Source organism: Rutilus rutilus (assembly GCF_951802725.1).
Source record: "Rutilus rutilus genome assembly, chromosome: 7".
NCBI lineage: Eukaryota > Metazoa > Chordata > Actinopteri > Cypriniformes > Leuciscidae > Rutilus > Rutilus rutilus.
The window spans coordinates 37,893,327-37,907,685 of record NC_140221.1 but is presented as its reverse complement, the minus strand read 5'-3'; the positions used below and the strand labels follow the sequence as shown (position 1 = coordinate 37,907,685).

The 14,359-nt window shown below is 37.7% G+C and overlaps 1 protein-coding gene across 6 annotated transcripts in view; it reads left to right on the top strand.

Moving 5' to 3' along the window:
- Positions 1-14,359, top strand: part of acacb (acetyl-CoA carboxylase beta) — a 28,950-nt gene that overhangs the window by 12,920 nt on the left and 1,671 nt on the right. For 4 of the 6 annotated variants that reach the window (XM_084413618.1, XM_084413617.1, XM_084413621.1 and 1 more), the window contains 31 exons: positions 255-355; positions 477-565; positions 753-877; positions 1,077-1,190; positions 1,579-1,692; positions 1,783-1,872; positions 1,956-2,074; positions 3,329-3,352; positions 3,949-4,092; positions 4,183-4,282; positions 4,431-4,538; positions 4,614-4,670; positions 4,756-4,797; positions 4,880-5,095; positions 6,084-6,239; positions 6,318-6,521; positions 8,579-8,734; positions 9,180-9,302; positions 9,905-10,174; positions 10,323-10,420; positions 10,508-10,628; positions 10,779-10,889; positions 11,037-11,180; positions 11,824-11,944; positions 12,070-12,166; positions 12,265-12,361; positions 12,462-12,597; positions 13,041-13,218; positions 13,297-13,409; positions 13,503-13,657; positions 13,830-14,000. In XM_084413618.1, the coding sequence (XP_084269744.1) occupies positions 255-355; positions 477-565; positions 753-877; positions 1,077-1,190; positions 1,579-1,692; positions 1,783-1,872; positions 1,956-2,074; positions 3,329-3,352; positions 3,949-4,092; positions 4,183-4,282; positions 4,431-4,538; positions 4,614-4,670; positions 4,756-4,797; positions 4,880-5,095; positions 6,084-6,239; positions 6,318-6,521; positions 8,579-8,734; positions 9,180-9,302; positions 9,905-10,174; positions 10,323-10,420; positions 10,508-10,628; positions 10,779-10,889; positions 11,037-11,180; positions 11,824-11,944; positions 12,070-12,166; positions 12,265-12,361; positions 12,462-12,597; positions 13,041-13,218; positions 13,297-13,409; positions 13,503-13,657; positions 13,830-14,000 (3,894 nt within the window). Of the gene's footprint in view, positions 1-254; positions 356-476; positions 566-752; positions 878-1,076; positions 1,191-1,578; positions 1,693-1,782; positions 1,873-1,955; positions 2,075-3,328; positions 3,766-3,948; positions 4,093-4,182; positions 4,283-4,430; positions 4,539-4,613; positions 4,671-4,755; positions 4,798-4,879; positions 5,096-6,083; positions 6,240-6,317; positions 6,522-8,578; positions 8,735-9,179; positions 9,303-9,904; positions 10,175-10,322; positions 10,421-10,507; positions 10,629-10,778; positions 10,890-11,036; positions 11,181-11,823; positions 11,945-12,069; positions 12,167-12,264; positions 12,362-12,461; positions 12,598-13,040; positions 13,219-13,296; positions 13,410-13,502; positions 13,658-13,829; positions 14,001-14,359 lie in introns of those variants that run through there. The other 2 variants (XM_084413619.1, XM_084413622.1) reach the window with 2 other exon arrangements.

Sequence of the window (14,359 nt, the reverse complement as noted above, 5' to 3'; positions counted from 1 at the left end):
ATCTGAAACATAGATTGCACTCATATCTCTGGACAGTATTACATATAGTCAAGTGTAACAGTCTATATCTATGGTTGAAACCTTAACAAATATATTCTGTGGAACCATTGTCACTATAATTGGGATTATCATTTAGTGATAAAATGTACTAATTATATTACTTGATATATTTCCTTGGTAAAGATGTTGTAATAAATGAAAGTTCTGGGGGCAACTTTCAGGTTTTATTCAGTTTTTAATCAACACTTTTTCAGATAGCAAATATACTTGATAGTCATGCTGCTACGCTTCAGAGGAAAGCAGACAGAGAGGTTTTCTTCATGAACACTCAAAGCATAGTGCAACTGGTGCAAAGGTGAGAAATGCCCGATGACTCACTAATAGATCCTACCTTTGCTGTTGTCTTAAGATAACCAAAGACTGCTCTGTTAACCAGAAAATGCCAATATGCACCTGTTTTTTTAAATATTTTTTAGATACCGTAGTGGAGTTAGAGGCTATATGAAATCGGTTGTGCTGGATCTGTTGAAACGGTACCTTCAGGTGGAGATGCAATTTCAGCAAGGTAAATGTCCATCTTTAACCTTGACAATACTGCCACATCAGATTAAACAGAAAATCATTTCACAAGTTTTACCTTTCTTTTAAAAAAATCTAATTATGAAAAAATAATGACAAAAGATAGATAAACTGCACAAACAATATGGGAAATTTTAATAAGAAATTTGTAATTCTCTCACTTTCCCCGGCAGCTCACTATGATAAATGTGTCATCAATCTCAGAGAGCAGTATAAGCCTGACATGACTCCAGTATTGGGGTGCATCTTCTCCCATGCTCAGGTCTCCAAGAAGAACATCCTAGTCACCATGCTCATAGTAAGATCCTTTCTGAACTACTTAACAGTGCTTATTTATTTCATTAAGATGCGTCTGCTGATTCCCCCCAATCATTCTGAAAATAAGAACAGGATGTATAAGTGTCTTATCTGAGGATTACCATAACTCAATTCAGTAGTTAGGTTTAATGGACACATTGTGTTTTTATTTAATTTAAAAAAGCAACTTTTTTTTTCAGGACCAGCTGTGTGGCCGGGACCCAATGCTTGCTGATGAGCTTATGGTCATTCTTGATGAGCTTACACAACTCAGTAAAATGGAAAACTCTAAAGTGGCACTTCGGGCCAGACAGGTATGTACTGAACCTCAGTGGTCGTGATCTTTGACCTCTGTTGAACTCCTGCACATATGTGTTAATGCTGGCTCTGTTCAAAATAGCATACTACCATACTAATAATACTATTTTCGCAGACTATTTAAGCAGTATGTACACAAGTTTCAGGGTCAGTAAAGTTTGGGAAAGGAAATTAATAGTTTTATACAGCAAGCTTAAAAGTGTGGGGTCATTCGATTGCATTCGAAAGTGACAGTAAAAGTATTTATGTTACAAAGAATCCTTAAAAAATCTAATTTCCACAAAAATATCAAACTGCACAACTGTTTTCGATAGCATACTGTATATACGGGACAGTATACAGTAAGCAATACCCTAGCCATAACAACTCTACATCTTTCTTCAGGTGTTGATCGCCTCTCATTTGCCCTCATATGAACTCAGACATAACCAGGTGGAATCCATCTTTTTATCTGCTATTGATATGTATGGGCATCAGTTCTGTCCCGAGAACCTCAAGGTAAAGCCGCATAAAGATAAAACATTTATCTTTTTGATATTCTAACAAATCTAACAAAGGCATAACAAGTCAAAAATCCTGCATCTGCAGAAACTCATCCTGTCTGAGACCTCCATCTTCGACGTCTTGCCCAGTTTCTTCTACCACATCAACCGTGTGGTTTGCATGGCTGCCTTAGAGGTCAGTAAAGCTAGTCTTTTTCTCCCCAAATGTTTAGTGGTATGTGGTCAGGACTTTCTATGAACTTTTCTGAAATTTCTCAGGTATACGTACGGAGGGGATATATTGCTTATGAGCTAAACAGCCTTCAGCATCATCAGCTGCTGGATGGGACATGTGCAGTAGACTTCCAGTTCATGTTACCATCATCCCACCCAAACAGGTATAGCAGCAATCACATGTAGATCTATATATATATATATATATATATATATATATATATATATATATATATATATATATATATATATATACTGAATAGGGCTTACAATTATGTTTTCCCCATGACCTCTAAATCAATGGGAGTCTTGTGGCCAACTTTTTTCAAATATAGAAGCTTTTGGTATGACCTTCATGAATGGTAGTTCATTGCTGTGGTGCTTAACAGACTACATTGTTTATGTAATAGAAAACAAGATAATTGAACCTGTATATACAATCCACCTTTATTTCCTAGCCTGGATATTTCTTTAAGATTCCCTGTAACTTTTATTTTATATTTTGACATTGTTTTCTTCCCTCTGAAAGAGAACCTTTCTCCCTAGCGAGCCAGTCCATGCCCAAACCCACGTAATACGCTATATATATTTGTTAGCATCTCCCTAATCAAGTAATATTTAACAGAGTGCACAAAAACAGATCCTGTCTTACAATCATAACTTTCCCCCTTTGTGCTAAAGCCTGGTTTGGGTTCTTTTTACTAAGCTATACTGGGAGATGGTATTGCTCACCATTTTCACACTGGGGTGGTTTAAGATTTATCAACTTGCTTTGAAAGAAAAAAGTTATATTGCAATTATTTGTACACATTAATGAAGGCTTTGTTTAAAATAGACACTGAATTATTAACTGTGTTTGAAATATTTTTGTCGACATTAAGTCAAAATTGCCCCAGTTTACTTTATTAATACACATTCTTGGTCTAATTGTGAATGAATGGTCAAAAGACAAGTAGTGTATTATATTAATCAAAGTATCACAATCATAGACCTAAATGTAACATTTTGGAAGTAAAATGGGTTGTTAAGACCTTCTCATGTCGTTTTTAAATATTAAGACTTCAAAATATAAATTATTAGCTAAATGTTTGGAAAAATATTTACAGGTTCCAAAAAAATCTGAGATATAATTATGTAAGTCAAAGCAGATTGGTCAATCACACTTAATCACATTAACTGGGTTTTCTGTATACAAATAGTTTATTAAGGATTGTAGCTTTAAGTGTTTTGTCGTCGAATGCAAAGTGATTCCCTTACTGTTACTTTGGTTGCTAATCGGTTTTCATAGAGATTTTTTTCACTCTAATGATCAATAACGATTAATAGATCCATTTTTAATTTCTAGAAAAATATTTCTACTAAGATTGTTTCTTAGAAGATGATGATCCCATGCTAACACACACCTGCTCTCATTTCAGAGGGAGCAGTCCTACTTTGAACAGGTAGAGTAACAGCTCCTAACCAGTAACCAGTTAGCCTTGTGTGTGCATTACCGCATAGTATGTCTGCAGCAATGCATGCTGGATATATCTACGGTATTTAATGACTTGAAGAAATTTGGCCTCAAAGGGACAGTTCTTTTTAATTGTTTTATCTGGATTTAGTGGCTCACATAATTTATCAATTTGTTGGGTAATTCTACAAGCCTAAATTGGCCTTAAATGTGCTTCCAATCAACACAGTCTGAAAAAAATGTGGACTGTGTTTACCAATTCATTCCTGAACCCTTGCCAGTTTAATTTAGATGAGCCACATAATCTAATTTCACTCAAGCTGAGAATAAAGAGGAAGATTACTGAGTATTTTGCATTGAAATTTGTGCTTTTTCCTTTCAGCACAAGCAGTGCTTTTAGTTTATGCTTTTGTCCATAATTGGCACCCTTAATTCTACTCTCTCACACACACACACACACACACACACACACACACACACACACACACATACATACATACATACATACATACACACACACACACACACACACACACACACACACACACACACACACACACACACACCATCTCCTCCCCCTCTCAGATTGTCTGTTCCTGTGAATGACTCGGGAGAGTTTCAAGCAATGCGTCGTCAAGGCAGTGAGCTCTTCCTGGATGGGGCGCTGTCGCCTCCATGTCAGAGGATGGGAGCCATGGTTGCCTTCCATAGTTTTGACCACTTCAAAAGGTGCCTTCATATTTCGTGCTTGTAAAAAGAGAGTTGGATTAAATGGTTAACAAAATGGGAGATTCCGTCTGATCTGTGACTGTGTTGTAGGTGTTTTGATGAAGTGATCTTTCGCTTTGCGGACCCGCTGTGTGAGAGTTCTCTGTTCTCTGACGGCTGTTCCACCTTCTGTGATGGGGAGAGCTGCAAGGTGAGAGTTAGGAGAAACAATTCACCCCAAAACAAAAAACTGTCATCATTTACTTACCCTCATGTTGTTCCAAACCTCTATGACTTTCATTCTTTTGGGAAACAATTTTTGGTGAACTATTTATGTGTGTGTATATGTACTGTTTCAGAACATGAAGGAAAACCCCATACACATCATAAATGTGTCTATCAAACAAGCAGACACTGAAGATGATGATGCTTTAGTCACAGCTTTCACTGGCTTTGCTCACTCTAAAGTAAGTATATTAAAGATTGTTGACCTTTTAGCTGTGTGTGCTGATCAGTGGCTTGACTCCTTTTGTTCCTTTCAGAAAGCTCTGCTCTATCAGTATGGAATCAGAAGAGTGACATTTTTAGTTGCACAAAAGGTGAATGCTCACATACAATTGCCATTGCCCTAAATATATTGTCAATCAAAAGAGACTGAAATTGTATGCCTTTTTTTCCCCTCAGCGGGAGTTCCCAAAGTACTTCACGTTCAGGGCCAGAGATGAAGTAAGTGATGCATCTGTTGATTTGATCATTTAAAAATTAACATCATAGAGTAACAGCTGAAGATTTTCCCCTTTCTCTCTAGTTCCATGAAGACAGAATCTACCGTAACCTGGAGCCTGCTCTGGCCTTCCAGCTTGAGCTGAATCGTATGCGTAACTTTGATCTGACGGCCGTTCCCTGTGCCCATCACAGGATGCAACTGTACTTGGGTGCTGCTCGCGTGGAAGAGGGGGCAGAAGTCACAGATTATCGCTTCTTTATCAGAGCCATCATTCGCCATTCTGACCTCATTACAAAGGTAACCAATATTCCTAATAGTATGCAATCATGTGTCCTAAAACCTTTGAGGACTTTTGCAGGCATTTAGTGGAGTCTTGCTCAGAGAAAGGCAAGGTTTGATTGTATTTACTTTCAATGACTGCATTTAAACCACATAATTTAAATGTGGTCTAAATATTTATTATGATTATTTGGCAGACACTTTATCTAAAGCAATTTACAGTGCATTCAATTTATACATGTTATCAGTATGTTTATCAGTCTAAGTGTCAATCCCACAACCTTGTAGTTGCTAGCACCATGTTTTACCAGTTACACTGCAAGCTACAGAAACACTGTTCCAGTCTGGGGAAATAAACTGTATAGGTAGCTTATCTGTGAGTCTAACTTAACGTCATCATAAATGCATGCTTGATTAACCTTTGGTGTCAATCATAAAATAATGTCTGAACTGATCCACATTATACAAAATTATTACACAGACTAAATATATATTTATATTAATAAATAAGTATATATATTTATGTAATTATTATTATTATTATTATTATTATTATTTGTTATTATTATTTTTAAATATGATGCATTTTATTTCTCTGGATTCTTTTCTGGAAAAAGAAAATCAAAAGTTTGTTACAATGTAATTGTCTGTATTGTCACTTTTGATCAATTTAATGGGTAAAAGTATTAATTTCTTTAATAAAAATCGTACTGTCCTCAAACCTTTAAGTGTATATAAAACAGTACAAACACTAGTTTGAATGGTTAAAATGGTTTCCAACTTCAAAACTGGCAATAGAAAGTGACAATATAAGTTAAAATGTTAGTACTACTGCATAGATCGTAATTTTAGAAATCCCAAGGTCTTATTTCATATAATAACATAATAAGAAAAAAAAGAAATGCCAGTGTAGGTTGTTGATTGGTATTTTGAGGGTAATTTTATATATGGCCTAAGTTTTATGAAAGCTTTTTTGATCATTTTTTTTTTCTTCCTCTTTCTGTAGGAGGCCTCATTTGAGTACCTGCAGAATGAGGGAGAGCGGCTGTTGCTGGAGGCGATGGATGAGCTGGAGGTGGCCTTCAGTAACACACCCGCTCGTACTGACTGTAATCACATCTTCCTCAATTTTGTACCCACTGTTAATATGGACCCTTCAAAGGTTAGATTCAAAAACATAGCCACTGCCATTGCTCCTGAGCTGTATTGCTTAGCTACATTCTGTCGTCTTTTCCTACAGATAGAGGAGTCTGTCCGTTCCATGGTGATGCGGTACGGTAGTCGTCTGTGGAAGTTGCGTGTTCTCCAGGCTGAGCTGAAGATCAACATCCGCCTCACCACCACCGGAGATGTCATTCCCACCCGCCTCTTCCTCACCAATGAGTCCGGCTACTATCTGGACATCAGCCTATACAAGGAGGTCACTGACCTCTCCACAGGACAGGTGCAACTTACATTCACTCTTGTTCCCAATTAAAGAGGCATTATTAGGATTATGATTACTCCAAATTACACATTTGCCATAACACAACGTGGTATGTTTACACTACCATCCAAAAGGTGGGGGTAAGTGAGTTTTTTTTGTTTGTCAGCAAGGATTACATGGATCAATATTAGAATGATTTTTGAAGGATCATGTGGCACTGAAGACTAGAGTAATGGCTGCTGAAAATTCAGATTTGCTATTGCTAATAGAAAACAGTTATTTTAAATTGTATTAGTAATAGTATTTCATAATATTATTGTTTTTGCTGTATTTTTGTAGCCTGGCTCCGCCCTCCTACGCACTTCCGCTCAATTTTCATTTTCCTTTAGTACTCCGTCTGGGTTTGCGGTATATTCGTGGGTTTTCTCCGGCCACATTTTTAACGGTCCAATCAGCGAACAGAGGGAGTGGCTGAGAACGATGATGTTGAGGTTGTGCGCTAGTTTGAGTTGTAGGGTTACGTCACAACCAAACGTTAGCGATTGGTTATGGCATATCCAGAGTGGCTCTGGGCATATCCAATAATTTTAAACTTCAACAGAGTACCCGCCTTCAAGGAAGTTAACGCTTGTCAATGGAGAGTGGCCAGACTCTTTGTACAAATGAAATGTACGATCAGATGAATGCAGAATATAAAGAGACTTCTTTCAAAAACATTAAAGAAGTCTTATCAAACAAAAAATTAATGGTAGCACTATTTTCTCTATCACTGATTTCATTGATATCTGACCCAGTTGTTTTTTGAGCATCACTGCATAAGTATGAGATGTTCTTCAACAGGTCGAGTTTAGATGAAAATCAGCTCAGACGCAACAGCAGCTGCTTAATCGATCTGTTTATCAATATGCTTTGTAGTCTGTATTGTTTTCTCAGCTGCCCATTTTCTTCTCGCCAACATCAAAACTGTTTATCTGAGAGTGCATGACTGATAAACCACAACACAGGGTCATGAGGAGTCTAGTTATAATGCAGTTTACACAAACAATGGCTAATCCAAAGCCATGCATGCGCTTTCATCTCTATTTGTCTGTGTTCTTAAAGTACATCTGCATTTTCTCGTCAACTGAAACTTATTCACTACTGACTGCCGGATTTGCTGGACCATCCTAAACATTTTTTTTTTTTTTTTTTGTAATATGAGCAAAAAAAGTATACCATTGTTGTCAGGCTTTATTCCTGATTTGAAATATGTTATTTGAACAAAATCGTGAGGGATTTCAGTCTTTCTCCATTCAAGTAGATAGAAGCTGTACTTGCATGACTGTAAACCAAGAAATTACCTAAACTGTTTCTCTTTCATCTGAGTGAAACTTTGGGGTCGAACAATTCTGGAAGATTAGAACATATTACTACAGATTTTTTTTCATTATAGTAGATTGTTTTGTAAGTATTTGCTTTGCATATTGCTGTTGTAACAGTACAACTGTGGTTCTCAACCTTATTGACTCCAAGGCCATCCATTGTCCACAACATTCTGATGGATATGACTTCAGAATAAGGATTTAAAAAATATTTTGTACTTTTGTATTTTCTTGTTAAAATAATTTTAAGTCATATTGAGGCTCCCTGGTTAATAACCACTGCAGTACAATGACAGAAGTGTCTGGGTTCCTGGTGGTCACAGCTAGAAGAGAGGGTTTTGAGGTTGATGTCATTCAAGCAAGATGCCCAAGCCGTCTTCTTATTACTATTGATATTATTTGTAGTGTAATCACCATGGGAAAATCTGAGAGTAAAACTGGGAGTTGTGAAAAATATGAGACACCGGTGTTTTGCCAGATGAGAAGTTTATCTATGTATCATCTTTTTACTCTTTTAATTCATTTTATAACTGTTTTAATTTTCCTTGTTTTTTTTGTGATTATTTTAATTCCTTTCTGTAAAGCACTTTGAATTGCCATGGTGAATGAAATGTGCTATATAAATAAACTTGCCTTGCTTATTTCATGACCAAAAAAAAATATATATTTTTTTTTTACTGTGCCACAGCGCTTACATGTATTCATGTTCTGCAGATAATGTTCCAGTCGTACGGAGACAAACAAGGTCCACTGCACGGCATGTTAATCAACACCCCATATGTCACAAAAGATTTGCTGCAGGCTAAACGCTTCCAGGCTCAAACCCTTGGCACCACGTACGTCTATGACTTCCCTGAGATGTTCAGACAGGTGCGGTGATTCAGTTAAGATGAAACCCAGCAAGCAATAGCTGTCATTTCACCATCAAGGTTAACTGACCTGATATAGTCCGGCTATGAGTAACCCATTTCTAGCCAAAATAACCTTGAATTTGGTTACATGTCGTTTTTGCCAAAATAACTTGCAAGATGTATGATATTCCATCTAGTAAGCAAAGTCAACAGTGATTACAAGGAGTTCGGTTTCATTTCTTTGACATTTTAGATGACTAGTCTATTATTGGGCTATGGTTTAGACATCTATTAAATTTTCACTGACAGCCAAAATTTTGCCTTGTTTTACCCTAGATGTCAGGGCTGTGTTTGGACAGCTATTAGACGTCTTTTAAATGCAAAATTGCTTGCTGGGAACTAGTTCTCACTGTGATTGTTTATGGGATGTGTTAGCTCATTATTCTTTTTTTTTCTGTTGTCAGGCTTTGTTTAAACTTTGGGGACCAGGAGACAGCTACCCTAAAGATGTGTTGATGTGTAATGAACTGGTCCTGGATTCTCAGGGGAGACTTGTGCAGATGAACAGACTACCAGGAGACAATGAGGTGCATCAATGAATTCTTACCATATTCCTTAAAGTCCCCCTGTAGTCAATAATTTTATCCCTTAAAGCTCATCTTTGATTACCAAAGCTTGATTTTCACCATAGGGGGAATTTTCTGTTAGACAGTGTGTACACTGTTGTCGCAATTCTCAAGCAGAAAGTGAAGATAGTTTGACTTTTTGATGTTGCCTGGAATCATAAATCACACTGTGTTCATTCATTTAACCAGAGGAGAACCGGCGTCCCCCAACTGACCCTTGTTTCTCCTAAGGTTTTTTTTCTCCACTTCTGTCACCTGATGGAATTTCAGTTCCTTGATTCCAACTTTATCGTTTCTCTGTGCCATTCTCAAAATTGACAACGATTTTAGAACTATGTCTTTATCTTTATAGTTATTGTCCTTGGTGTGAACGGGCCTTTACACAGTAATAATTCTCTATGGACTATTGAGGAATACTGTTCCTCATTCATACCTAGGGAACATACCTCCATTTCCATAATTTGGCTTGTGAAGACAAAATTGTAAATGTAGATAAATCAATTTATTAATTTAAATCAACATCTAAGTAAATGGATCAGTCATTTGTTTGTCCTCCTTTCTAGGTTGGCATGGTGGCTTTCCGGATGAAGATGAAGACTCCAGAGTATCCAGAGGGCCGAGATATCATTGTGATCTGTAATGATATTACCTATATGATTGGCTCTTTTGGGCCCCAGGAGGATCAGCTCTTTTTACTGGCATCTGAGCTAGCCAGAGCGGAGGGGATTCCACGCATCTACATCTCAGCCAACAGTGGAGCTCGTATCGGCCTGGCAGAGGAGATCCGAAACATGTTTCAGGTTGCTTGGATCGACCCTGATGACCCTTATAAGGTGACCGAATGTGTCTAAAGAGTTACGATGTAAAATCAAACCACAGCACTTCTGAATGACTCTTTCATTTTACAAATCTTGTTTGATGCATTCCTGCTTTGTTTTTCAAGCTTTTGCTCAAGACCATTCTTCTCTTTTGCCTCTGCAGGGTTTTAAGTACCTGTATCTGACTCCTCAGGACTACACCCGCATCAGTTCCTCTAATTCTGTCCACTGTCACCATGTAGAGGAGGGAGGCGAGTCCAGGTAAGCCTACTGGTTTTAGCATGCACAGAAAGACCTATACCCAAAAACCTCTCTCCTTGACTCTTATGTGTTCAAATAATGTCTTAGGTACATCATCACAGACATCATAGGGAAGGAAGAGGGTCTTGGAGTGGAGAATCTGAGGGGTTCAGGCACCATAGCTGGAGAAACGTCCCAGGCTTATAAGGAAGTCATCACCATCAGCATGGTGAGACCTTACATCTACCCATAATATCATCAGACATTTTACAATATGCCAAAAATCAAGCACCAGTGTTTATTGTGTATGCAATATATGATTTTGTATCAATGGTTTGGTCATCTAGTGACCATTTAAGAGTATTCATTGTTCCTCTAGGTCACATGCCGTGCCATAGGAATTGGTGCGTATCTGGTACGTCTAGGACAAAGAGTAATTCAAGTGGAAAACTCCCATATCATCCTGACTGGGGCTGGGGCACTAAACAAGGTTTGGAATTTCACATCCGCAGTCACACCTTACCCTGTACAGTGTCATATTTATGTGGGCTATGTTTCCTTTATTCTTGAGGATTGATGAAGCCACTTCAGTGTTTTAATCCTTAAATTCTTTCATTCTGAATGCATTTCTTTGTAGGTCTTGGGTCGTGAAGTCTACACCTCCAATAACCAGCTGGGAGGGGTTCAGATCATGCACAACAATGGAGTGACGCACACCACCGTGCCAGATGACTTTGAAGGGGTGCTCACTATACTACAGTGGCTATCTTACATGCCAAAGGTAGGCCCAGTTCATGTTTATCCCCAAAATAAGAAAAAGATAAATTATAATTCACAATTATATAAGCAAATGAAGGTTAGTTGACATTTTTTCATAACAGTCAGGCACCCCCCAAGTTCTTGTTACTGTAATTTTTAAAGTTTGTTTGTTTGTGATTATTATTATTCTAAATGATGATTCTCTGATTCAGAAAATAATGAATGTCATTGTGACAGTTTTTTTAAATTAAATCAGCATAAATAGGCACAAAATCTACCATGATATACACTACCCTTCAAACGTCAAATACTTTTATTCAGCAAGGATACATTAAATTGATCAAAAGTGACAGTAAAGACATTTATAGTATTTGCCGTCACAAGAATAGATTACAATCTTAAAATATATTAAAATAGAAAACAGTTTTCTTTACTGTAAAAATATTGCTCAATATAATTTTTTTACTGCGTTTTTGATCATATTTATATAATATATATAATATATAAATGACCCAGTCATGATCTTGACAGACTATAAGTAGTTTGGGTTTAATTAGTCCAAATGACAAAATGGCAGAGAGTATGTTTTGTATTGACTGTGTCATAGCATGATTTTGTTAGATGTATTAACATCAAGCCCTATGGTGTTTGCTGTTATACTTTAGAGCAATCGGAGTCCGGTCCCTATAATGCATCCCACTGATCCAGTGGAGAGAGAGATCGATTTTGTTCCCACAAAAGCTCCCTATGACCCTCGTTGGTTGCTTTGTGGACGACCCCATCCCAGTAAGAATCAAACTATTCACACAATCTGTTACATACATTTCAACACATACTCTGGACCTGTCTGCATGGGAGCTCACGTTGATACTTTAAACTCAGCCTCTCTTTCTTTGAATTCGTGTTGATAGCTGTGAAGGGAGCATGGCAGAGTGGATTCTTTGACCATGGTACGTTTATGGAGGTGATGGCTACCTGGGCGCAGACAGTGGTGGTCGGTCGAGCCAGGTAAGAACCAGAACATTACATGAAGATGTCAAACAAACAAACATTTGATTTAACTGAGTGAATATTCTGGGCTGAGTGAGACTGTGAATGTCATACAGGCTTGGTGGGATTCCTCTTGGGGTCATTGCTGTGGAGACCCGCACAGTTGAGGTTGCCATTCCAGCAGATCCAGCCAACTTAGACTCAGAGGCCAAGGTAAGAGTCCTGACTGATGTTATAGGCCCTGACTGTGACTCCCCAATAAACTCCCATTTATTGTTTTCTGTATTGACATAAAGTGTCTTTTCTGCCCCAGATCATTCAGCAGGCCGGTCAAGTGTGGTTCCCAGATTCTGCGTATAAAACTGCACAGGCTATTGAGGATTTCAACAGGGAGAAACTTCCACTTATGGTGTTTGCCAACTGGAGAGGCTTCTCTGGAGGCATGAAAGGTATATAGCGTGGCTGGTTTTCATATTTGAGTTTGCATTTTAATTTACATGACCGTTCAAAAGTTTGAGGTCAGTACGATTTTTTTTTTTTTTTTTTTGAAAGAAATAATACTGCAAGGATGGCTTATTTAGATTTTTACATTGTTACAAAAAAATCAATTTCAGATAAATGCTGCTCTTTTTCAAATGTATATTCATCAAAGTATCCTGAAGATAAATGTATCACTGTTTTCAACATTGATAATATTAAATGTTTCTTGAGCATGCTTTCTGAAGGATCATGTGAATTGTAATAATATTTCACAATATTACATTTTTTAACTGTATTTTTGATCAAATAAATGTGTCCTTGGTGAGCATAAGAGACGCCTTTCAAAAAAACCTTTTGCACAGTATTTTGTTGAACTTGTGTTTTCTTTGAACTTGATTGCTCTGTATGTCAGATATGTATGACCAGGTGCTTAAGTTTGGTTCTTACATCGTGGATGCCCTGCGAGAGTTCAGCCAGCCTGTACTGGTCTACATCCCTCCTCATGCTGAGCTGAGAGGAGGATCATGGGTCGTTATCGACCCCACTATAAACCTCCAACACATGGAGCTCTATGCAGATCGAGAGAGCAGGTGAGCATGTCGATACAGCTTCCCTTCACCACTCTAAATCTTCTCTAATTCGATCTTTGATTCCTGTCTTCTTTCCAGAGGGGGTGTTCTGGAGGCCGAGGGCACTGTGGAGATAAAGTTCAGAAAGAAAGAGCTGCTAAAGACCATGCAAAGGACTGATGCTGTGTATTCTCTCCTGACTGAGCAGCTGGGTACAGCAATTAATCACACTTAAACACAAATGTTCTCAATGGCTCAGGGAATATCTACTTCCTGTGACACACGGTTTACTGTTGTGCTCGTAGGCAAGCCGGAGTTATCAAGCCAGGAGCGTAAAGACTTGGAAGCCAAACTGAAGTCTAGAGAGGAGTTCCTTCTTCCCATTTACCACCAGGTGGCAGTGCAGTTTGTGGACCTTCATGACACTCCTGGAAGGATGCAGGAAAAGGGTGTCATCTCGGTATAAACATAACAAAACAAAAAAAATTAGGCACATAAGGCTCCATATGTCACTGTACACCCTTTTATGAAGAGATTTGTTTTTTCCCCATAGCTGTGGATCATATCAAAGACACATGCAATAAATATACTAGTGGCCTTTCTGCTTTTTCACAATAACCAAACTGTTTCAGGACATCCTGGACTGGAAAAGCGCTAGGTCTTTCTTTTACTGGCGTCTGCGGCGACTGCTGTTGGAGGAGGTGGTGAAGGGGGAGATCATGCAGGCCAACCAGGACCTGAGCAATGGACACATACAGTCCATGTTGCGCCGCTGGTTTGTGGAGACAGAGGGGGCTGTAAAAGTAAGGAAACTTAATGTATGATAGAAAAACAAAATGGACGTTTTTTTCTCTCTCTTTTCGTCAAGTCAAAAATCAGTAACAACAGCAAATTCAGAACTTAGGATCTGGAATGATTTGGCAAGAAGTGTACAGCAGTTATTGTTAAATAAAACTATTTTAAAAATCTGTCAATTTATTTTGGTAATTTAAATAGTGAAAAATAAAATATATAAATATTAGATCTTGATCTTAAATAAATAAATAAATAGATGAAAAAATAGTAATGTTGCCTTAAAATAAAATAAGTTCAAGTTAAAATACCATGATTACTAAAACTGAAATGAAAATTAGTTACATAAAAATATTAAAAAACAAAAACT